The sequence below is a fragment of the Gymnoscopelus microlampas genome (assembly GCF_963454915.1).
Source record: "Gymnoscopelus microlampas genome assembly, chromosome: 22".
In the NCBI taxonomy this organism is placed as follows: Eukaryota; Metazoa; Chordata; class Actinopteri; order Myctophiformes; family Myctophidae; genus Gymnoscopelus; species Gymnoscopelus microlampas.
In genome coordinates this window covers 28,776,250-28,793,223 of record NC_139959.1, presented here as the reverse complement: position 1 = coordinate 28,793,223, position 16,974 = coordinate 28,776,250, and the positions used below count along the sequence as shown (strand labels likewise).

The following is a 16,974-nucleotide window of genomic DNA, read 5'->3' as shown; positions in this document are numbered from 1 at the left end:
TTGTGATGCGTTTGTCTACGGGCCCCCGTAACTCTTGACAGTGTATAAATGGAACCAAATGGACCCGTAAGGGTCCATTTGGTTCCATTTGTACACTGTCAGAGTTACAGACCTGTAAGGGTCCCTTTGGTTCCTCCTAACTATTTATCATTTTGCCAGAACCCACTTTGAGTAACACTGAATCATATTAACCTTATCTGTGTGCTAAAACAGTAACAGTAAATTGACACGACAATATTTCAGCACGACAGCTAAATGTATTCTCTCTTTTTCCTTCTCTCTCACTTGTCTGAAGATGGTCTCAGCTTCAGCAATGCGTCCTGGATGTGGCCCGGAGGGTCCGACTGGCAGTACGCAGAGCCCGGAGACAGCATCGTTACCGACTGTAAAAACTGGTACGGTAAACGATAACACACACATGGTACACTGAGACACTGAGACACATGGTAACAGCGCCACAAATCTGGTGAAACAAGGAATTTTGGTTCCATTCGTACACTGCCAGAGTTACAGACCTATAAGGATCCATTTGGTTCCTAACTTACCCCCATGGAACCCCCCTCAAGGGCCCCTGGATCAGGCCACTTGAAAATTGCCATCGAGAAGCGCCTGTTGCATTGTAGTTCTTTCACTATTCATCATGGTTGAATAGTATACATAAGAACTGCGCCAGCAGGAACTGCTGAGCTACTATATGTCATGTAGACACGTCACTATGATTGGTTGTAATTAGCACGCCCAGACGGTGATAGACAGACGGTCCCATCCAATCACCTGCCAAGTAGCTTGTAAAAAGGGACCGCCCTCTTCAGCGGTTGGGCTACCGAGATACCAGATGGAAGTAGGTTGTGAAACAAGTCTGGCGGAGTCAGGTTACTAATATTATGGGTGGGTGGGTGATATTAATACATAATGACATAGATAAATACTAACATACTGTAGGGTGTCGTTTTTCAGATAGTGTCATCTTCATTTGTCTCTAATCTCATGTTACGTGTGCCTTTCTTTTCTCCTTCTTCTTCTTCACTTATTCCTCCAGCTCATGCGAGGCCGGGGTCTTGCGGTGTCAGTCGGTCCCCGGCTGCCACGTCGACGGCGGCTGGAGCCAATGGGGAGGCTGGGCCGAGTGCTCGCGTCCGTGCGGGGGCGGAGTCCACTCCAGGAAGCGTCAGTGTGATAACCCCGCCCCTCAGAGCGGAGGGCGGGGCTGCCTGGGCGCAGCTGAACAGCAGAAAGACTGCAACGCACACACCTGCACAGGTAACGCCGGTCTTTCACCGTACACACTAATGATGTGCGGCATGTAGCCTGCAGGTCCCCGCGGGTTGAACCGGGTTATAGATTACGACGCAATTATCGCAGGGCGGGCGAGGCGGGTCAACCCACAAAAGGAAAAAAAAAACACCAAAACAGACCTTCTCTCTCTCCCGTGCGCGCTCTCTCTCTCTCTTCCTCTCTCTGTCCCCCTCTCTCTCTCTCTCTCGAATGGCCTTGCTTTTGTGTTGTTGCTTTTTTTGGCGAGTTGTGGGACGGGCTGGGTTGTTGATTTATATTCATTTTTGCGGGGCGGGTTGGGGCGGGTTATGAAAAAACCTGACCTGCGCATCACTAGTACACACAGTCTAATAATAATGCATTTTATTTATAACGCACTTTACATTTTTGGCACACAAATATCAAAAGCAGGGCAAAAAAAAAGCATTCAGCAACAAGAAGACCATTTCTTGGGGAAATAGTTGACTAAAAACAAATGAATACCTAAGAAAAGGCTTTGTTAAAAAGCCTCGGTAGATTGTGGGGCTCTCAAGTGGTCGTGCAGGGCATTCCACAGACGTGGGGCAGTGGAGCAGAGCCTACCCAGCTAATGCAGAAATATAATTTCAGCCTGGCCTGATGTGAACCTCCCCTGGCTCTCCTGGGGTTTGGTGAAACCTTTTCGTCTTTGATCAGTCGCTGTATTTTCTTTGAATCCAAGCCTTACCTGAACCCAAGCAATGAATCTGAGGAGAGTGCAGAGGAGTGAATCTGTGCTGACACTAATTGGCCCTCGTTAAGGGAGAGGTCTCTACTGTGGAAATAATGAGCGATCACCATCACATTCATTATGTGTTTTAGACATTAATGCCAAAGACGGGATACGCATAGATAGATAGACAGATAGATAAATACTTTATTAACCCCGAAGGAAATCTGTTCTGTTCAACAGCTCCAGTGCAATACATTCATCCAGATTGTCAATACAAAGAAGCATGATGAACATATAAAATACATGATTACATCAATGGAAATAGAATGCAGCAAAAAACTATAAGTTACAAGAACTTAAGAATCCTAATTAAACAAACACAGCTATAACCACAATTAAATATAGATTAGCTCGCCAACCCCCTCCCTCATCCCCCACAGTACAGTCTAATGGCCCTTGGAATGGAGGAATTCCCAAATCTGTCTGTGCTACACTTCTGTTCTGTGATAGAAACCTATCACTGAATGTGCTCTTCAGTCAACAAAATAGAGAGTAAAAAAAATCAAACATAACGGAAACTATTCTACTCATTCTACTAATCAACGTCCATTAAAAACTAAAAATGTCAAATAATACACACATTCTTGCAGTTAGCAGATATCATGATAAAGCAGTGTTGATTTCGTCGACTAAAACTATGACGAAAAATGTCTGTTGACTACCTTCTTTCACTTACGAAAACTATATAAAAACTAAGCTATGATGATTAAAACTATGACTAAATATATTGACAATTTCGTCAACAAATAAAAACTACACTAACATTTTTGGGAGGGACTAGTGGAGAAGAGATCCAGTAAGACAAGTCAACATGGATGCGCAGACCAAAAATAGCAGATCTACAAGCTTGTTGTGAGCTTGTAGATCGGTTATTCTCAGCATGCAGCTAAGTGAAAATAATTTCGATGCCATCACGGCCCACCAAAAATAAATCTTAGGCGACTAAATCAACTGTAGATTGATGATATTTAATCGACTAAAACTAGACTAAAAGCGAAACATTTCAGGTGACTAAAATATGACTAAAACTAAACAGAATTGTATTCAAAAGACTATGACTGAAACTAAATCAAAATCTGCTGTCAAAATCAACACTGTGATAAAGAACACCATAAGTCACATTTACAGGGGGCTTATCCACACGTGTGTTTCTCTCCTGTCAGACTCAGTGGGTCCATGGGGGTCGTGGGCACCGTGGTCCGTGTGTTCGGTCACCTGTGGAGGGGGAGTGCAGTTCCGCTCTCGTGTCTGCAGCGCTGCCGCCCCCTGCGGGGGCCTCAGCAGGCAGAGTAAGACCTGTAACACCCAGGTCTGCCTCGGTGAGTCCATACCCGGCACTTACACATCACATGCAGTATTCACTCATCCATTCTCTTTCTGTCTTTCTTTCTTTCTTTCTTTCTTTCTTTCTTTCTTTCTTTCTTTCTTTCTTTTCTTTTTTTCACTTTATTTATTTTTTAATTTTTTCACTTTCTTTCTTTCAGTATTTCAGTATTTCTTTCAGTATTTCTTTCAGTATTCTTTCAGTATTTCAGTATTCTTTCAGTATTCCTTCAGTATTTCAGTATTTCTTTCAGTATTCTTTAGGGTTGTCCGATATTGGCTTTTTTACCGATAACCGATATACCGATATTGTCCAACTCTTAATTACCGATACCGATATCAACCGATACCGATATATGCAGGGATTATTGTGATTAGGGTAAGCTTAAATTTCATATCACACACACCATATACAGTAAGAACTCCTGTAACTTATTTATAAAGCAAAAAAGAAAAAAAAAATATATATATAAAAAAAAAAAAAATCAAAAACCGATACCGATATTTTCCCGATATCAATTGTTATGCTAATATCGGCCGATAATATCGGGAGGCCGATAATATCGGACATCCCTAGTATTCTTTCAGTATTTCTTTCAGTATTTCTTTCAGTATTTCTTTCAGTGTTTCTTTCAGTATTTCTTTCAGTATTTCTTTCAGTATTTCTTTCAGTATTTCTTTCAGTATTTCTTTCAGTATTTCAGTATTTCAGTATTTCTTTCAGTATTTCTTTCAGTATTTCTTTCAATATTTCTTTCAGTATTTCTTTCAGTATTTCTTTCAGTATTTCTTTCAGTATTTATTTCAGTATTTCTTTCGGTATTTCTTTCAGTATTTCAGTATTTATTTCAGTATTTCAGTATTTCTTTCAGTATTTCAGTATTTCTTTCAGTATTTCAGTATTTCTTTCTTTCATTCTTTATTACAGTATCTCTTCTAGCATTTCTTTCTTTCTTTCCTTTATTATGCTTCATGTATTACTCCACTCATCTCCATCTCCCCAAGCTGTTCCTCTCCACTAACGCCTCATCGCTCCGGCTGCTTTCATCCCATACTCTCATGTGCGTCATTAGTCACGGCTGATGAGCGGTCCATGAAATACGCTTACCACCCTCTCATTCTTCCAACTCACACACTGATTTATCTTTCATTTCTAATAGATAGAGATGAAAAAAGACATAGTCAGCCCTATTCATAATAATGACACTAATCTAATTTCTTGAGCCACTATCTGTCTTGCATGTCTGTCTGTGGCGGAAAAAGTACTCAATGTTTTGCTTAAGTAAAAGTATCAATACTGCAATTTAGAAGTACTCTGTTACAAGTACTAAGTACCAAAGTGAAAGTACTAAAATGTTTGAAAGTAGCAGATCTACAAGCTCAGATCTACAAGCTGTATATCGGCTATTTTCAAATAGCCTAGGTATAAAATAGGGCTAAAGTGGTTAATGTATGTTTTATAACGTAATAATTTATATCTGCAAAGTAACTTTTAACTAAAGTTTGCAAATAATCGTAGTGGAGTAAAAGTACAATATTTGCCTCCAAGATGTAGTGGAGTAGAAGTATAGACAAACCAAAATACTCCAGTAAAGTGAAAAGTACCTCAAAAATGTTCTTACGTACGGTGCTTGAGTAAATGTACTTAGTTACTTTACACCACTGCATGTCTGTGTGTGTGGCGTTGCAGAGGTGGGCTGTCCCCCAGGCAGGCTGTACAGAGAGTGCGAGCGCGGCGAGGGCTGCCCGTTCAGCTGTTCCCAGGTCAGCGGCCGGGAGGGCTGCTACTCGGACGGCTGCGAGGAAGGCTGCCACTGTCCCCTGCAGACCTACCAACACAATGGACTCTGTCTACAGGTGGGTTCTTACCAAGGGCCCAGCTTCCTGCTTTGAAATTGAGTCTATATAGGAAGTGACAGTTCATATGAATAGCCTGTAGTTTCGCTGTTTTACCCCTGCTGGTGTCAGAAAGAATTTCTCTCAATGCAAGTGGGTGGGTTTTTTGACGAACTTTAGACTTGATTTTCTTACCTTAATAAACATTGTCATAAATACTATATTTTTTCTTCCGCTAGTTTAAAGTCTTCTTTTTACAGTCTTTGGTTCTTACCCCTGAATGATTCAGAGATCCAAGAGCTCCGGGCGGGGCCCTGGAACAGATACCAGGCTAAAATACTCATATATACACTGCATGGGTCAAGCTCCCCCCCAAGAACCCCCCTCCACACACATTTACCTACTTCTTATTGTGTCTATTTTGTGTCTAAAATTAGGAGGATTTTAAACTAAGGTACATCTTTAAAATACTCTTAATTTTAGACACAAAATGAGCAGTATTCTGCCACTTGTCTTGCAAAGAGCTGGTTCCGAGAGCCATCGTTCCCGTAACCCGAAGGGACATCTGGGTGTTTCCAAGCAACATCATTCCTGTAACTCGGAGGGATGCTCTTTAGCTCTTTAGATGCCATAGGAACAGACCTATTTTAATTGGCTCGTCGGCTAACTGGCTAACAACTGCAGACAGTCACACTGAGTTGCTATTGATGTACAACAAAGAATATTGGGTTTGTGCGTGTGCGTGTGCGTGTGCGTGTGCGTGTGCGTGTGCGTGTGCGTGTGCGTGTGCGTGTGCGTGTGCGTGTCTTTCTCCTGGTTTGTCCTTTTAAGTGAAGTTACCCAGAACATCTTTTTGTTCATTATTGAATGCAGCTTCTGAAGAAGATAGCTGAAGCTGAAGTCTGTCTCTATTGCATTGTTGAAATTGTGTGTGTGCGTTTGTGTGTTTATCAGGAATGCCCATGTCTGGTGGACAGAGCGTTCCTGGCCTCTCTGCAGAGCGTGTCCATCACACCTGTCTCCTCTCTGCTTCATCATAACATCTCAGAAGGAGCAGAGCTCCAGTCTGGAGACACACTGGTCCACGACTGCAGCTCCTGGTGAGGAGACAACTACTTTATTTCCTTCAACACGTTTAAAAATAGCACCAACAGCACAGGTTACTGAATAGACGTGAAAAGAAGTAGTGGGGCAACAGTCAATCAAAGTAATCGATTTCATTGAATATATATATTTTTACATTGAACTCAAATGTTTGTTCTGTGGGTCCCTGGAACAAAACATTTTGAGATGGGGGTCCGCCCCATTTCACCCCATGTCAATTCTGTTAACAATAATGATAAAGATGATGACGATGGACGAGATAAAATAAATAACCAACCGTATCTCCCATCCTTTTCCAATCCTCTAGTTGGTGTGAGCATGGCAGATGGAACTGTTCCTTGGAGAACTGTCCGGTAGACGGAGGCCTGTCCCCCTGGGGCCCATGGGGGTCCTGCTCCCTGTCCTGTGGGGGTCTGGGCGTGAAGACGCGAGCGCGGAGCTGCACCCGGCCGGCCCCCGCCCACGGAGGGAGGGATTGCGTGGGACAGCGACAGGAGACCACCTATTGTCAAACCCCTGACTGTCCAGGTCCGTTCGTGTGCGTGTGCGTGTGCGTGTGCGTGTGCGTGTGCCTGTGCCTGTGCGTGTGCGTGTGCGTGTGTGTGTGCGTTTGTGTGTTCATACTTGGATATGTGCGCGCCACATTTAACCCGGAACAGTAAATAACATTAAAGGTTTATCAATTTTAAGGGATTGAAAACTTCAGCCCATCACACCCGATTACATACATACGGTTGTACTTGGTTGCTGCCCATTCCGAGTACAAAATAATGATACCTTTAAGACATAATCCAGCCCCTACAACCCTTACCACTCACTTACAGTAAATCATTTAAAGGGATAGTTCACCCCCAAAATGACTTTTTTTCTATCGATTAGTCACCCCATGGAGACTTGAATTCATAGATATTTTTTAGTTTTTGTTGCATTCCTAAGCCAATAATTTGATGACCGGCAGCGGTTCCTGTAGGAGACACAAGGAGTCTCCTTTGTATCTCCTACCGGAACCGCTGCCTACCGGTCTGCTGGTCATCAAATGATTGGCTTAGGAATGCGACAAAAACTAAAACATATCTATGAATTCAAGTCTCCATGGGGTGAATAATCAATAGAAAAAGAGTTATTTTTTGGGTGAACTATCCCTTTAACATAGGAATCCTGTACGAACCTTCCCATTCCCAAATACACCCTGGACACTCCTTCTCCCTCCTGGCTCTCAAACTGGAATAAACCCCCCCATTGCAGTCAGAACTGCAGACTAATTTCTCTCTGCGCTCTAGTTATGTGATTTTTTTAATTTACCTTGTTTATCGACTAGAATTCGTGCTTACTCCGCTTATTCCAATCTTGCACTTGTAAGTCACTCTGGATAAAAGTGTCGGCTAAATGCCGAAATTGTAAATTGCAATGGCTTTCAGTGGCTGGGAACTGGCACTAAAATACCTCTCGCTGACACTTAGGGCCGCAAACCACAAATAGTTTGCAGTGCAGCTTTAAATGTCATTTGCTGCTTCTGTGAAATATTGTAATTCAGAATCGAGGTTAGCCGTGTTAGATGAAATGATAAATTTCACTTGAAGTACTTTATAGCCTGCAGACCTTAGAAACAATGTATCATATCTAATGTGTTTTCTGCTTCTTGCTGTTCGCAGTGATCGTTGCTCCCACGGATGAGCCCACCACACCTGGTAAAATACCACTCAATCTATTCCTGCCTCTTTCATTCGCCCAACAATTATCACCGCTGTCACCTTAGAGCTTTCTGCCTTAACCCATTAAGACCGGGAACACATCTGTGTCATTTTAAGATTTCTTTGGCTATGCAAAAAAAAACATTTGTGCAAATCTTTGAATATACTGTATGTATACATTTTTAATTCAAATATTTGCTTCTTGGGGTCCCTGGAACACAATATTCTGAGATGGCGGAATATTCTGAAATACATATCATTTTGGGGGTCTTTGACATGAAAAATGTCAAAGACATTGGTTTGAGAACCACTGATATATTACTGATATATCAGTGGTTTGAGAATCATTGCAACAGAATTTATTTTCAGATAAACTGTTAGGATTTAGAAGACATTTGTAGAATCCCCCAGAAGCAAAGATTTGAGTGAAAAATGCTCGCTTTAAAAACATAATAATTTATTCAAAGATTCGCAAAGAAAAAAAAATGAAATAGCAGATCTACAAGCTCGTAGTGCGGCACTCTGTGCCGCGCTATGAGCTTGTATATCTGCTGTCTGACGGTCTTGCCTTGACGTTTTTCTCTTCCTCCCTCCATCTCCGTCTCTCATAGACGAGGATGCAGGATTCTCTCCCTGGTCGTCATGGAGCCCTTGTACCAAGACCTGTACCGATGCCACCAGCCCTGCCCTGAAGTCCCGCCGGCGCCGCTGCGTCAGCCCCCCCTGCTCTGGATTCTCCCACCAGGAGAGAGTCTGCAACATGCCACAGTGTACAGGTACAACCTCTTCTGTCTGTCTTCAAATAACAAACAGTGGTTTATCCCTTTAACCGCTTAAGCCCCATATGCTTTGTTGTATTGGGCAAATAGCAAAAATAGCTGATGCTCCCCGGTACGTTCTGCTGGATAGAGTGGGTGCTCTGAATGCTGGTGCTCAGCTGCTGTTTGGCAGATCATTCAAATAAAATAAAATCTGACCATTGTCCCAAACGCATTAGCTAGACTGAAAAATATGTTACATCTGTGCCTTTTACGTCTTGCCTCTATTATTTTTGGAGTACCGCTGTTTTCCATTTGGGTGGTTATTTTTTAATTTGTAGACCTGCTTTTTTTGACCATAGCAATTTAGGAAAATGTTTGACATGCCCAAAATATGGACGCCAGCTTGAAACTGGTTGAAAAAGGATGATTGTAGGGACACACTGGAACAGTAGATGAGCGGATAGTGCGTCATCAACATTCTGTACACGGTCAAGGTCAACTATATTGTCCACAAGGGAAATTTGGCGATACAGTGCAATAGAAATACATAACAAGAAGAGAGGGACACACAAGTGCACAATTAGTGAGATTCACCTTACCTATTTCAAAGCATCATTTAAAAGTTTAATTGACAAAGATACAAAGGAGTGAAGTTAAATCTATTTAAGCCACACTTGGGTACCCTGCACCTTCTACCTGAGGCCATTACTTTATACACCTCATGCAGAACATGGGTAATGTCTCTGAACATTTTTTGAGCTTGTCTTAAGTGTAACTTGCTCATAAATAGACTGCAGAGAGGGGAGCTGTCTTACCCCTATCATCCCTGCAGTCTGCATCATCAGTCGGACAAAATGTGGGTCTCAGTTGCACTGAGAGATTACGGGGACCTGTGTCGAATATCTTCCGCCCTCTCTTTGCCCTCTGCTTCCCCGTCTGCACTCTCCTGTCTAAATACAGCACCGCCTGCCTAAAAATAATCTTTAGAAAAGAGACAATGGCAGCTGCAGAGGACAGAGAGGTGGACTGGCAAGTCTGGAGAATCACCCTGTATCCAGTGGTATGAAGTAACTAAGTACATTTACTTTATTGTACTTAAGTACAATTTTGAGGTATTTGTACTTTACTTGAGTATTTCCAATTTCCAATACTTTTACTTCTACTCCACTACATCTCAGAGGCAAATATTGTATTTTGGACTTTTACTTGGACTTTTACTTGTCACAGAGTATTTCTATATTGCAGTATTGGTACTTTTACTTAAGTAAAGCATTTGAGTACTTTTTCCACCACTGCCTGTATCCCCTGTATCAACCTCCGTGCCATCATAGCGTCCTTGAGCAAGGCCGCCTCTAATTGTGCCAATAGACATGATCAGCGTCCAGGTAGCCGGTGACACTGGGCAGCTCCCAGGAGTCACACTGTCACAGTGACAAACCTCCCTGGGTAAATTGGTTTTTCGAAAGATCCCACAATCTGGCAGAGATTAAAAACAGTAAAGATGGGCCTTTTGCCATTTAAAAAGAATGATTATTCACAGTTTTATAGCCTGGGGGCGGGGGGGGGGGGGTGTAATCTGTATAATGAAGTGCTTTGCCCTGTGAGCATGGTATTAATAGTCTGTGGCTGTGTGAGGTGGCTTGTTTATCTCAGGAACTGATTCTGTGTTTGTGTACATCAGCAGAGATAAGTACTCAGCTGTTGTTTCATTTCGGTGCTGTCGGGTGGAAACCTTCTATGTCCTTTTTTATCATTATTTTAAAAATATTTTGAAATAGTGAAAATAGCCGATCTATAAGCTCACAACACGTTGCATGTGAGCTTGTAGATCGGCTATTGTCACCATTTTTGTGCGACACTCTTGTATGATGAAGAAGGGCATTAATAAAAAGTTGAAATATGAAGATACAAGGTTTCTGCCCTAGAGCAATGATTTATTTAGTCATTTGAGTTAAGTGTAGTGTGAACTTTCTAGGGGATTTATTCAAATGGAACGAGGAGAATAGTAAATATTTGCTCCTGTGTTCACTGTAAAATAATGCCGTTGTTTGGCATTAACCTTGCATTTTATACTTCGTTGTATGACAGTGTCGTGCAATTTTTTTTAAATAGCAGATCTACAAGCTTTTGTAGAGGATGCCACTACCAAGCTGTTCCAAGTTGCACGTTCAACTTACAAGTTACACGTTCAAGTTGTTCCCCTTAATCCCCTATGCCCAAGTGTATTTTGAGGTCAGCCATGCTTTTCGGTAAGTTTTGAGTTTGGGTAGTAGAACTTTAACGACTTAAACCCCAGCATCGGTATTGTGGGGACAAGCTCACGTCGCATTGTGAGCTTGTTGATCTGCTACTTTCAGGGAAAGCTTTCCCCACAATGACAGAAAACAGAAAAGTCACTAGTATTGAGCCCTGAGGGACTCCGGTTACTCAAATGGGGTTTAAGTGATTAATGGGTTTTGGCATTCCACATTATGGTGGCAGCATAGTAGAAGTTTGAGCCAAATTTTGGGGGAACGAGTGAATGCGTATGAATGCCTTCATGCGTGTGCATGTGTGTGTGTATTTCCAGATGGAGGCGAGGAGGTGTGCACGGGGCCGGACTGTGCGCAGAGGAACTGTTCGTGGACAGAGTGGGGGGACTGGGGGTCCTGCTCGAGGTCCTGTGGCGTGGGACAGCAGCAGAGGATCAGGACCTTCCACCCGCCGGGGGCCAACGGGACCTGGTGCCAGGACATCCTGGGAGGCAACCTGGAGCACCGCTTCTGCAACATCAGACCCTGCAGAGGTCAGTGCGGCATGGGACAGTACTCCCCACACAGTGGTGGGGACCTAGGAAAAAAAAAAGATCTGCAATTTTTGAAAAAAATGCTGAATCATTTAGAAACATTTTAGCAACACAAATCTTCTCTTATGGGCCCCCTTTAACACCACATCTTTTCCAGTTAATACATAATACTGTACAATCAATTTGGGCGTCCTTGACTTAAAAAAAAGTTTGAGAATCACTGACATAGAAAACAGGGCTCAATTAGAAGGTGAATTTAGTGAACGCATGCATGTGCATCTTCACGTGCGCACACACAGACAGCAGTTTAACAACGCATGGTTATTTTGTGGACACACACACAGACACTTTAGTCAAAAGCACCTGATAATATGATGCAACTGTTACTGTTATTTTTCAAGCTGTGTTCTTGTGTCTGTGTGCGTGTCGTGTCTCTGTCTGTCCATCTGTATGGGTGACTTTCCGTCTCTGCTTGGGCATACGCGCGCGCACGTGTGTGTGTGTGGTTGGTTATGGTTAGGATTAGGTATTAGGTATTTAGAGGTTAGGTTTAGGAGTGAGTGTTAGAGTTATTCCTGATTTATACTTAGTTGAGCGCTGGTGTCGTATTTTCCAGCTATTTACACCCATTTTGTGTGTGATATGTGTGTGTGACAGTTGACGGAGGCTGGTCTCGCTGGAGTCCCTGGTCTCGCTGTGACAAGCGCTGTGGTGGAGGTCGCTCCATCCGCACGCGCTCCTGCTCCAGCCCTCCACCCAAGAACGGAGGGAGGAAGTGTGAAGGAGAGAAGAACCAGGTTAAACCCTGCAACACCAAGCCCTGTGGTGAGACACATCCCACACGCACACACACACGTTTTTCCGTAAATGAATCATGCCATACTTTATCATACAAGAGTGACGTCTTTTTTTGTTTTTGTTGCATTCCTAAGCCAATAATGTGATGACCGGCAGCGGTTCCGGTAGGAGACACAAAGAGTCTCCTTTGTGTCTCCTACCGGAACTGCTGCCTACCATAGGGTGACTAAAAAAGATAAAGACATTTTGGGTGAACTATCCATTTAATGCCCACATTAGGCCATAAGCAAAATCCCCGCTGGTGTGGTTCTTATGTCAGTAAGATGTCAGAGGCATCACCTCTTATTTGGCCCAATTTATTTCTTATACAGATAATGGATTGCAGATTTAACACTAAGGATTTCACTGTGTAATCAGACAAGCATCCAAAGCCTACAATGAATGCAGCATAATTAATGCATGCGATGTTGTGATATGGATGTTGAATGGTGGGTGTTTGTTTGTGCTGTGTGTTTGTGTTTCACAGATGAGAAGGGTTGTCCGCCGGGCCAGGAGTTTGATCTGTGTGCCAACGAATGTCCCCAACGCTGCTCTGACCTCCAGCAGGGCATAGAATGCCAGGGGAGCTCTGACTGTCAGCCTGGATGTCGCTGCCCTAAAGGTACTGCTACTGCGCCATGTCATAGATAAGAGAGTGTGTGTGCGTGTGTGTGTGTCTGTGTGTGCGTGTGCGTGTGCGTGTGCGTGTGCGTGTGCGTGTGCGTGTGCGTGTGCGTGTGCGTGTGCGTGTGCGTGTGTGTGCGTGTGCGCGTGCGCGTGTGTGCGTGTGTGTCTTTCAGTGGTCCCCTATGGGTACTGTGGGTGAAATCACTTATTAAACAGATAAGCTTTTGTTATCTGTGTGTGTGTGTGTGTGTGTGTGTGTGTGTGTGTGTGTGTGTGTGTGTGTGTGTGTGCGTGTGCGTGTTTGAATATTAACTAGAGCCTGATTCCCAAATGTCTCTCAATTTCCATCCGTTGTGCACCGCAGGGCAAATGTGATCTTATTTCTGAGACAGATTTAGGAAACCAGACCACCCTGCCGTTATCTCAGTTGTTGGCCTGACCTGAGGACCCGTTGCAAAATGCATTGTATCACAAATATAATAGAAAATCTGGCACATCTACCCATTAAGACCTGAGGCCGATTCTAAAAAAACAAAATCCGAACAGTTTAAAAAGTTTAAAAATGTTTTTCTCCCCTCCCCCCCAGAAGCAAAGATTTGAGTTACAAATATTCGCTTAAAAATATATATATATATTCAAAGATTTGCACAATGTTCACGATTTTTTCAAAAATAGCAGATGTACAAGTGTCGCGCTATGAGCTTGTATATCTGCTATTTTTGAAAAGTAAAAGAAATCTAAAATGACACTGATGCATTCCCGGTCTTAATGGGTTAAATAAAGTCCTACCCTGTCCATTTTGTCCATGTTGCGTTAACTTTTTGATATGCAGTATGTTCCAGTCACTGCTACTTATTCCAAAGCCAAGGGCGCTCAATGGTAATTGGACCCAACCACATGAATGTATTAGAAAAAAACTGATGTCCTACCAGAGCATTGTTAAGAGGGATAACCCTCTTTAACACTTATTAGAGAGTTCTAAAGCTCAGCCCTCAGGTCTCCGGTGGTGCAATGGGAGCAAATTAGTCTAGTGCCAAGTCTTATTTCCATACATCAAGGACATCACACGCAGCAGTGTGATAAAACGGTGCCTGTGTGTGTGTGTGTGTGCGCGCACGCGTGCACGTGTGTGTTTCTCTGTACTTGTATTAGCATACTTGTGGAGACAAAATGTCCATACAAATATAGTAGCATTTTAGGAAACGACAGTTTTCGTGGCCCTCAAAATAAAATTGGTTGTTTTATGGTTGGATTTAGGCTCGATTTCTACTTACTTGTGCACTGCTGTTGCGCACACCAAATAGACGATCTAAAAGCTCTCAACGCGTCGTGGCGAGCTTTTACAGTCGATGGCCTATTTTGGGTGACCGACACTATTAGGGTTAGTGTTCAAAATGGCAAACAATGGTAAAAACGGCTTTTATAAAACTCGGCGTAATATTTTGATGTCCATATAAGAATAATAGTAATATAAATGTGTGTGTGTGTTTCCAGGCCAACTGCAGCAGGATGGAGTGTGTGTGCAGCTGTGGCAGTGCGACTGCATCGACTCGTTGGGGCAGAGCTGGGCGGCAGGGAGCTGGCACCAGGCCGACTGCAACAACTGCAGCTGCTCTGACGGACAGCTGCGCTGCACCAATCACAGCTGCCAGCCCACCTGCTCCTGGAGTTCGTGGTCCAATTGGGCGTTGTGCAGCACGACCTGTGGGCGGGGCCAGAGGACTCGGTACAGGTAAGAGAGACGAACCCCCGCCACAGTAACTGTTGCATCATGCAACATCGAATTAACCATTTAAACCCTACACTTAGCAAACTTGACCTGAGTTGGCTCTGTACTCGGTCTACTCTTTGTTTACTCTACCACAAATGTCTTTGCCGATAATAGCAATGTGTCACGTTGTGGCGCTTTGTAGATCTTTGGTAAGAAGTTTCTCTGTTCATAGACTCGCCACCGCATGAAATCTTGTTTTGAAATGTTCTCATAGCGTCTTGTAGAATGTCCAAAGCAGCATATTCCAGTAGAAAATCCAAAATAATACGATTGGATATTCTACAGGTGTTTAATAAGGGCTATTTGTCCACTGTGCACATTATACAGTATGTATTTCTAGACATCCTGTCAGGATGTAGTCTCGCGTAGCCAGACCCCACAGAAAATGAAAAACAGCGACCTCTGCTGTTCGTGATATTGTCTGTGGGGTCTGGCCGGAGGCAAATGGAAAGCTAGTGCGCAGGGAAACCGGCGTTTCATGTCTGCCTTCAGCGCATCACTTCCGGTTGGTGCGACTACGTTTTCATTCCCACTAACAATATTTCTACACGGAACGCTAACACCACTTCTCCCAGAGAACATGGATGGTTTTGGTTATAAGCCCACTTGTTTCTATGATGAAAGAGTAATTTAAAATGTGAATATCTTTCCGTGGTTTTGTCCGCTCCGAGGACGCTATTGTTAAATTAGTTTCGGCTAGTTTCGAGGGGGGAAGGGTGGATGGACACGTGAATCCCGCCCACTACATTTGATTGGGTAAAGCACGGCCTGCTTCCTGATCTGAAGGCACGCCCACTTGTAGCCAATGCGCACACGTTATGACGAACCTCTCCGACAGATTCCACCGCAGGGCAGAATCTGTTCTTGAGAGATTAGTCAGGATGTAACAGGGAGGGAGTACATGGTAGGGATGTTTTCTTATCATGACATATTTCAGAACAGCTCATGGTATTTGTACCTACTATAACTCCCTCTTTTCCAGTAGACCGTGTTGAAGATATCTTCTGGGTTTAGCGCAAACCAGAGTGAAGAGTTAACACACACCGGTGAAGATAAGACAATCAGACTTAGATGTTTACGTGACCATTTATATGAACAGAATATCGTCTCTATTGATGGACATGATTGAAGTATCACAGTAACAGTAACACTGTGTAACCACTGTGCATGTGTGTTGTCAGGTCACTGGTTCCAGACTCCGTGGGAGCCGACTGTCAGTTCGAGGAAGTTCAACACAAACCATGTGACCCGGGGCGCTGCCCCCCGCTCTGTCTCCATGACGACCGGGAGCTCAATGTGGGAGACACCTGGCTCCAAGGGGAGTGTAAACAATGGTGAGACACGCGCACACGGACACACACACACACACACACATGCAATGTTGTGATACTTAACCCATACAATTCGGGAACGCATCTGTTTCATTTTAGATTTTATAGCTATAACCATTAGCAGATATACAAGCTCAAAGCGCGGCACCGAGTGCCGCGCTATGATCTTGTAGATCTGCTATTTTTTATCGTGAAAATGTGTGCAAATCGTTGAATACATTTTTTAAAGCCAACATTTGTAACTCAAATCTTTGCTTCTGGGGGTCCCTGGAACAACATATTTTGAGATGGGGGGTTCGCGGCTAAATACATATACTTTTGGGGGTCCTTCACATGAAAACGTTTGAGCACCACTGATATAGCAACATAAATTTTTCAGAAAACTGTTAGGGATTTAGAAGACATTTGTAGACGCGTTCCCGGATTGAAAGGCTTAACCACAAAGTGGTTTTAAGCGAGATTTGACATTGTTTTGTCTTTCAGTACATGCACGCCAGAGGGAGATTACTGCCAAGACATTGACTGCAGAGGTGAGTAGAAACACTGTTAATGCTGTGCAGCATTGTGTAATTACATTCATAATGTCACACACAGCTGTTCTTTGCCACGGTCCACGGAACACTTCATTATTATATTTAGAAAATTCTCTTGGTTAAGCTAGTTTTTTGAGCGGTAACCTTTTCTTTTGAGAGCTGTGTATTTTACCAGTCTTGTCATTTGAAGATACTACAGTAGTTTGTTAGAGGATTCACTGGCAAAGCTACCAATCTGTACTGCACGTTATAAGAAAGAAAATGCCGATTTTATACTTCATCATATGACAGTTTCATGGAAAAGAAGGGTCGCATTGCAACGTGTTATGAGCTTGTAAATCTGCAATTT

General features: G+C 43.3%; 1 protein-coding gene across 1 annotated transcript in view; it reads left to right on the top strand.

Annotated features, from left to right (window-relative positions):
- sspo (SCO-spondin) overlaps nucleotides 1-16,974 on the top strand; it is a gene marked incomplete at both ends in the record, with an annotated part of 112,269 nt that overhangs the window by 54,718 nt on the left and 40,577 nt on the right. The window contains 14 exons of the mRNA XM_084048148.1: nucleotides 296-395; nucleotides 1,040-1,260; nucleotides 3,190-3,345; nucleotides 5,040-5,206; nucleotides 6,140-6,285; nucleotides 6,597-6,817; nucleotides 7,942-7,977; nucleotides 8,592-8,756; nucleotides 11,311-11,526; nucleotides 12,184-12,351; nucleotides 12,851-12,985; nucleotides 14,485-14,722; nucleotides 15,943-16,095; nucleotides 16,576-16,622. Coding sequence (XP_083904274.1) covers nucleotides 296-395; nucleotides 1,040-1,260; nucleotides 3,190-3,345; nucleotides 5,040-5,206; nucleotides 6,140-6,285; nucleotides 6,597-6,817; nucleotides 7,942-7,977; nucleotides 8,592-8,756; nucleotides 11,311-11,526; nucleotides 12,184-12,351; nucleotides 12,851-12,985; nucleotides 14,485-14,722; nucleotides 15,943-16,095; nucleotides 16,576-16,622 — 2,169 coding nt within the window. The remainder of the gene's footprint in view (nucleotides 1-295; nucleotides 396-1,039; nucleotides 1,261-3,189; nucleotides 3,346-5,039; nucleotides 5,207-6,139; nucleotides 6,286-6,596; nucleotides 6,818-7,941; nucleotides 7,978-8,591; nucleotides 8,757-11,310; nucleotides 11,527-12,183; nucleotides 12,352-12,850; nucleotides 12,986-14,484; nucleotides 14,723-15,942; nucleotides 16,096-16,575; nucleotides 16,623-16,974) is intronic.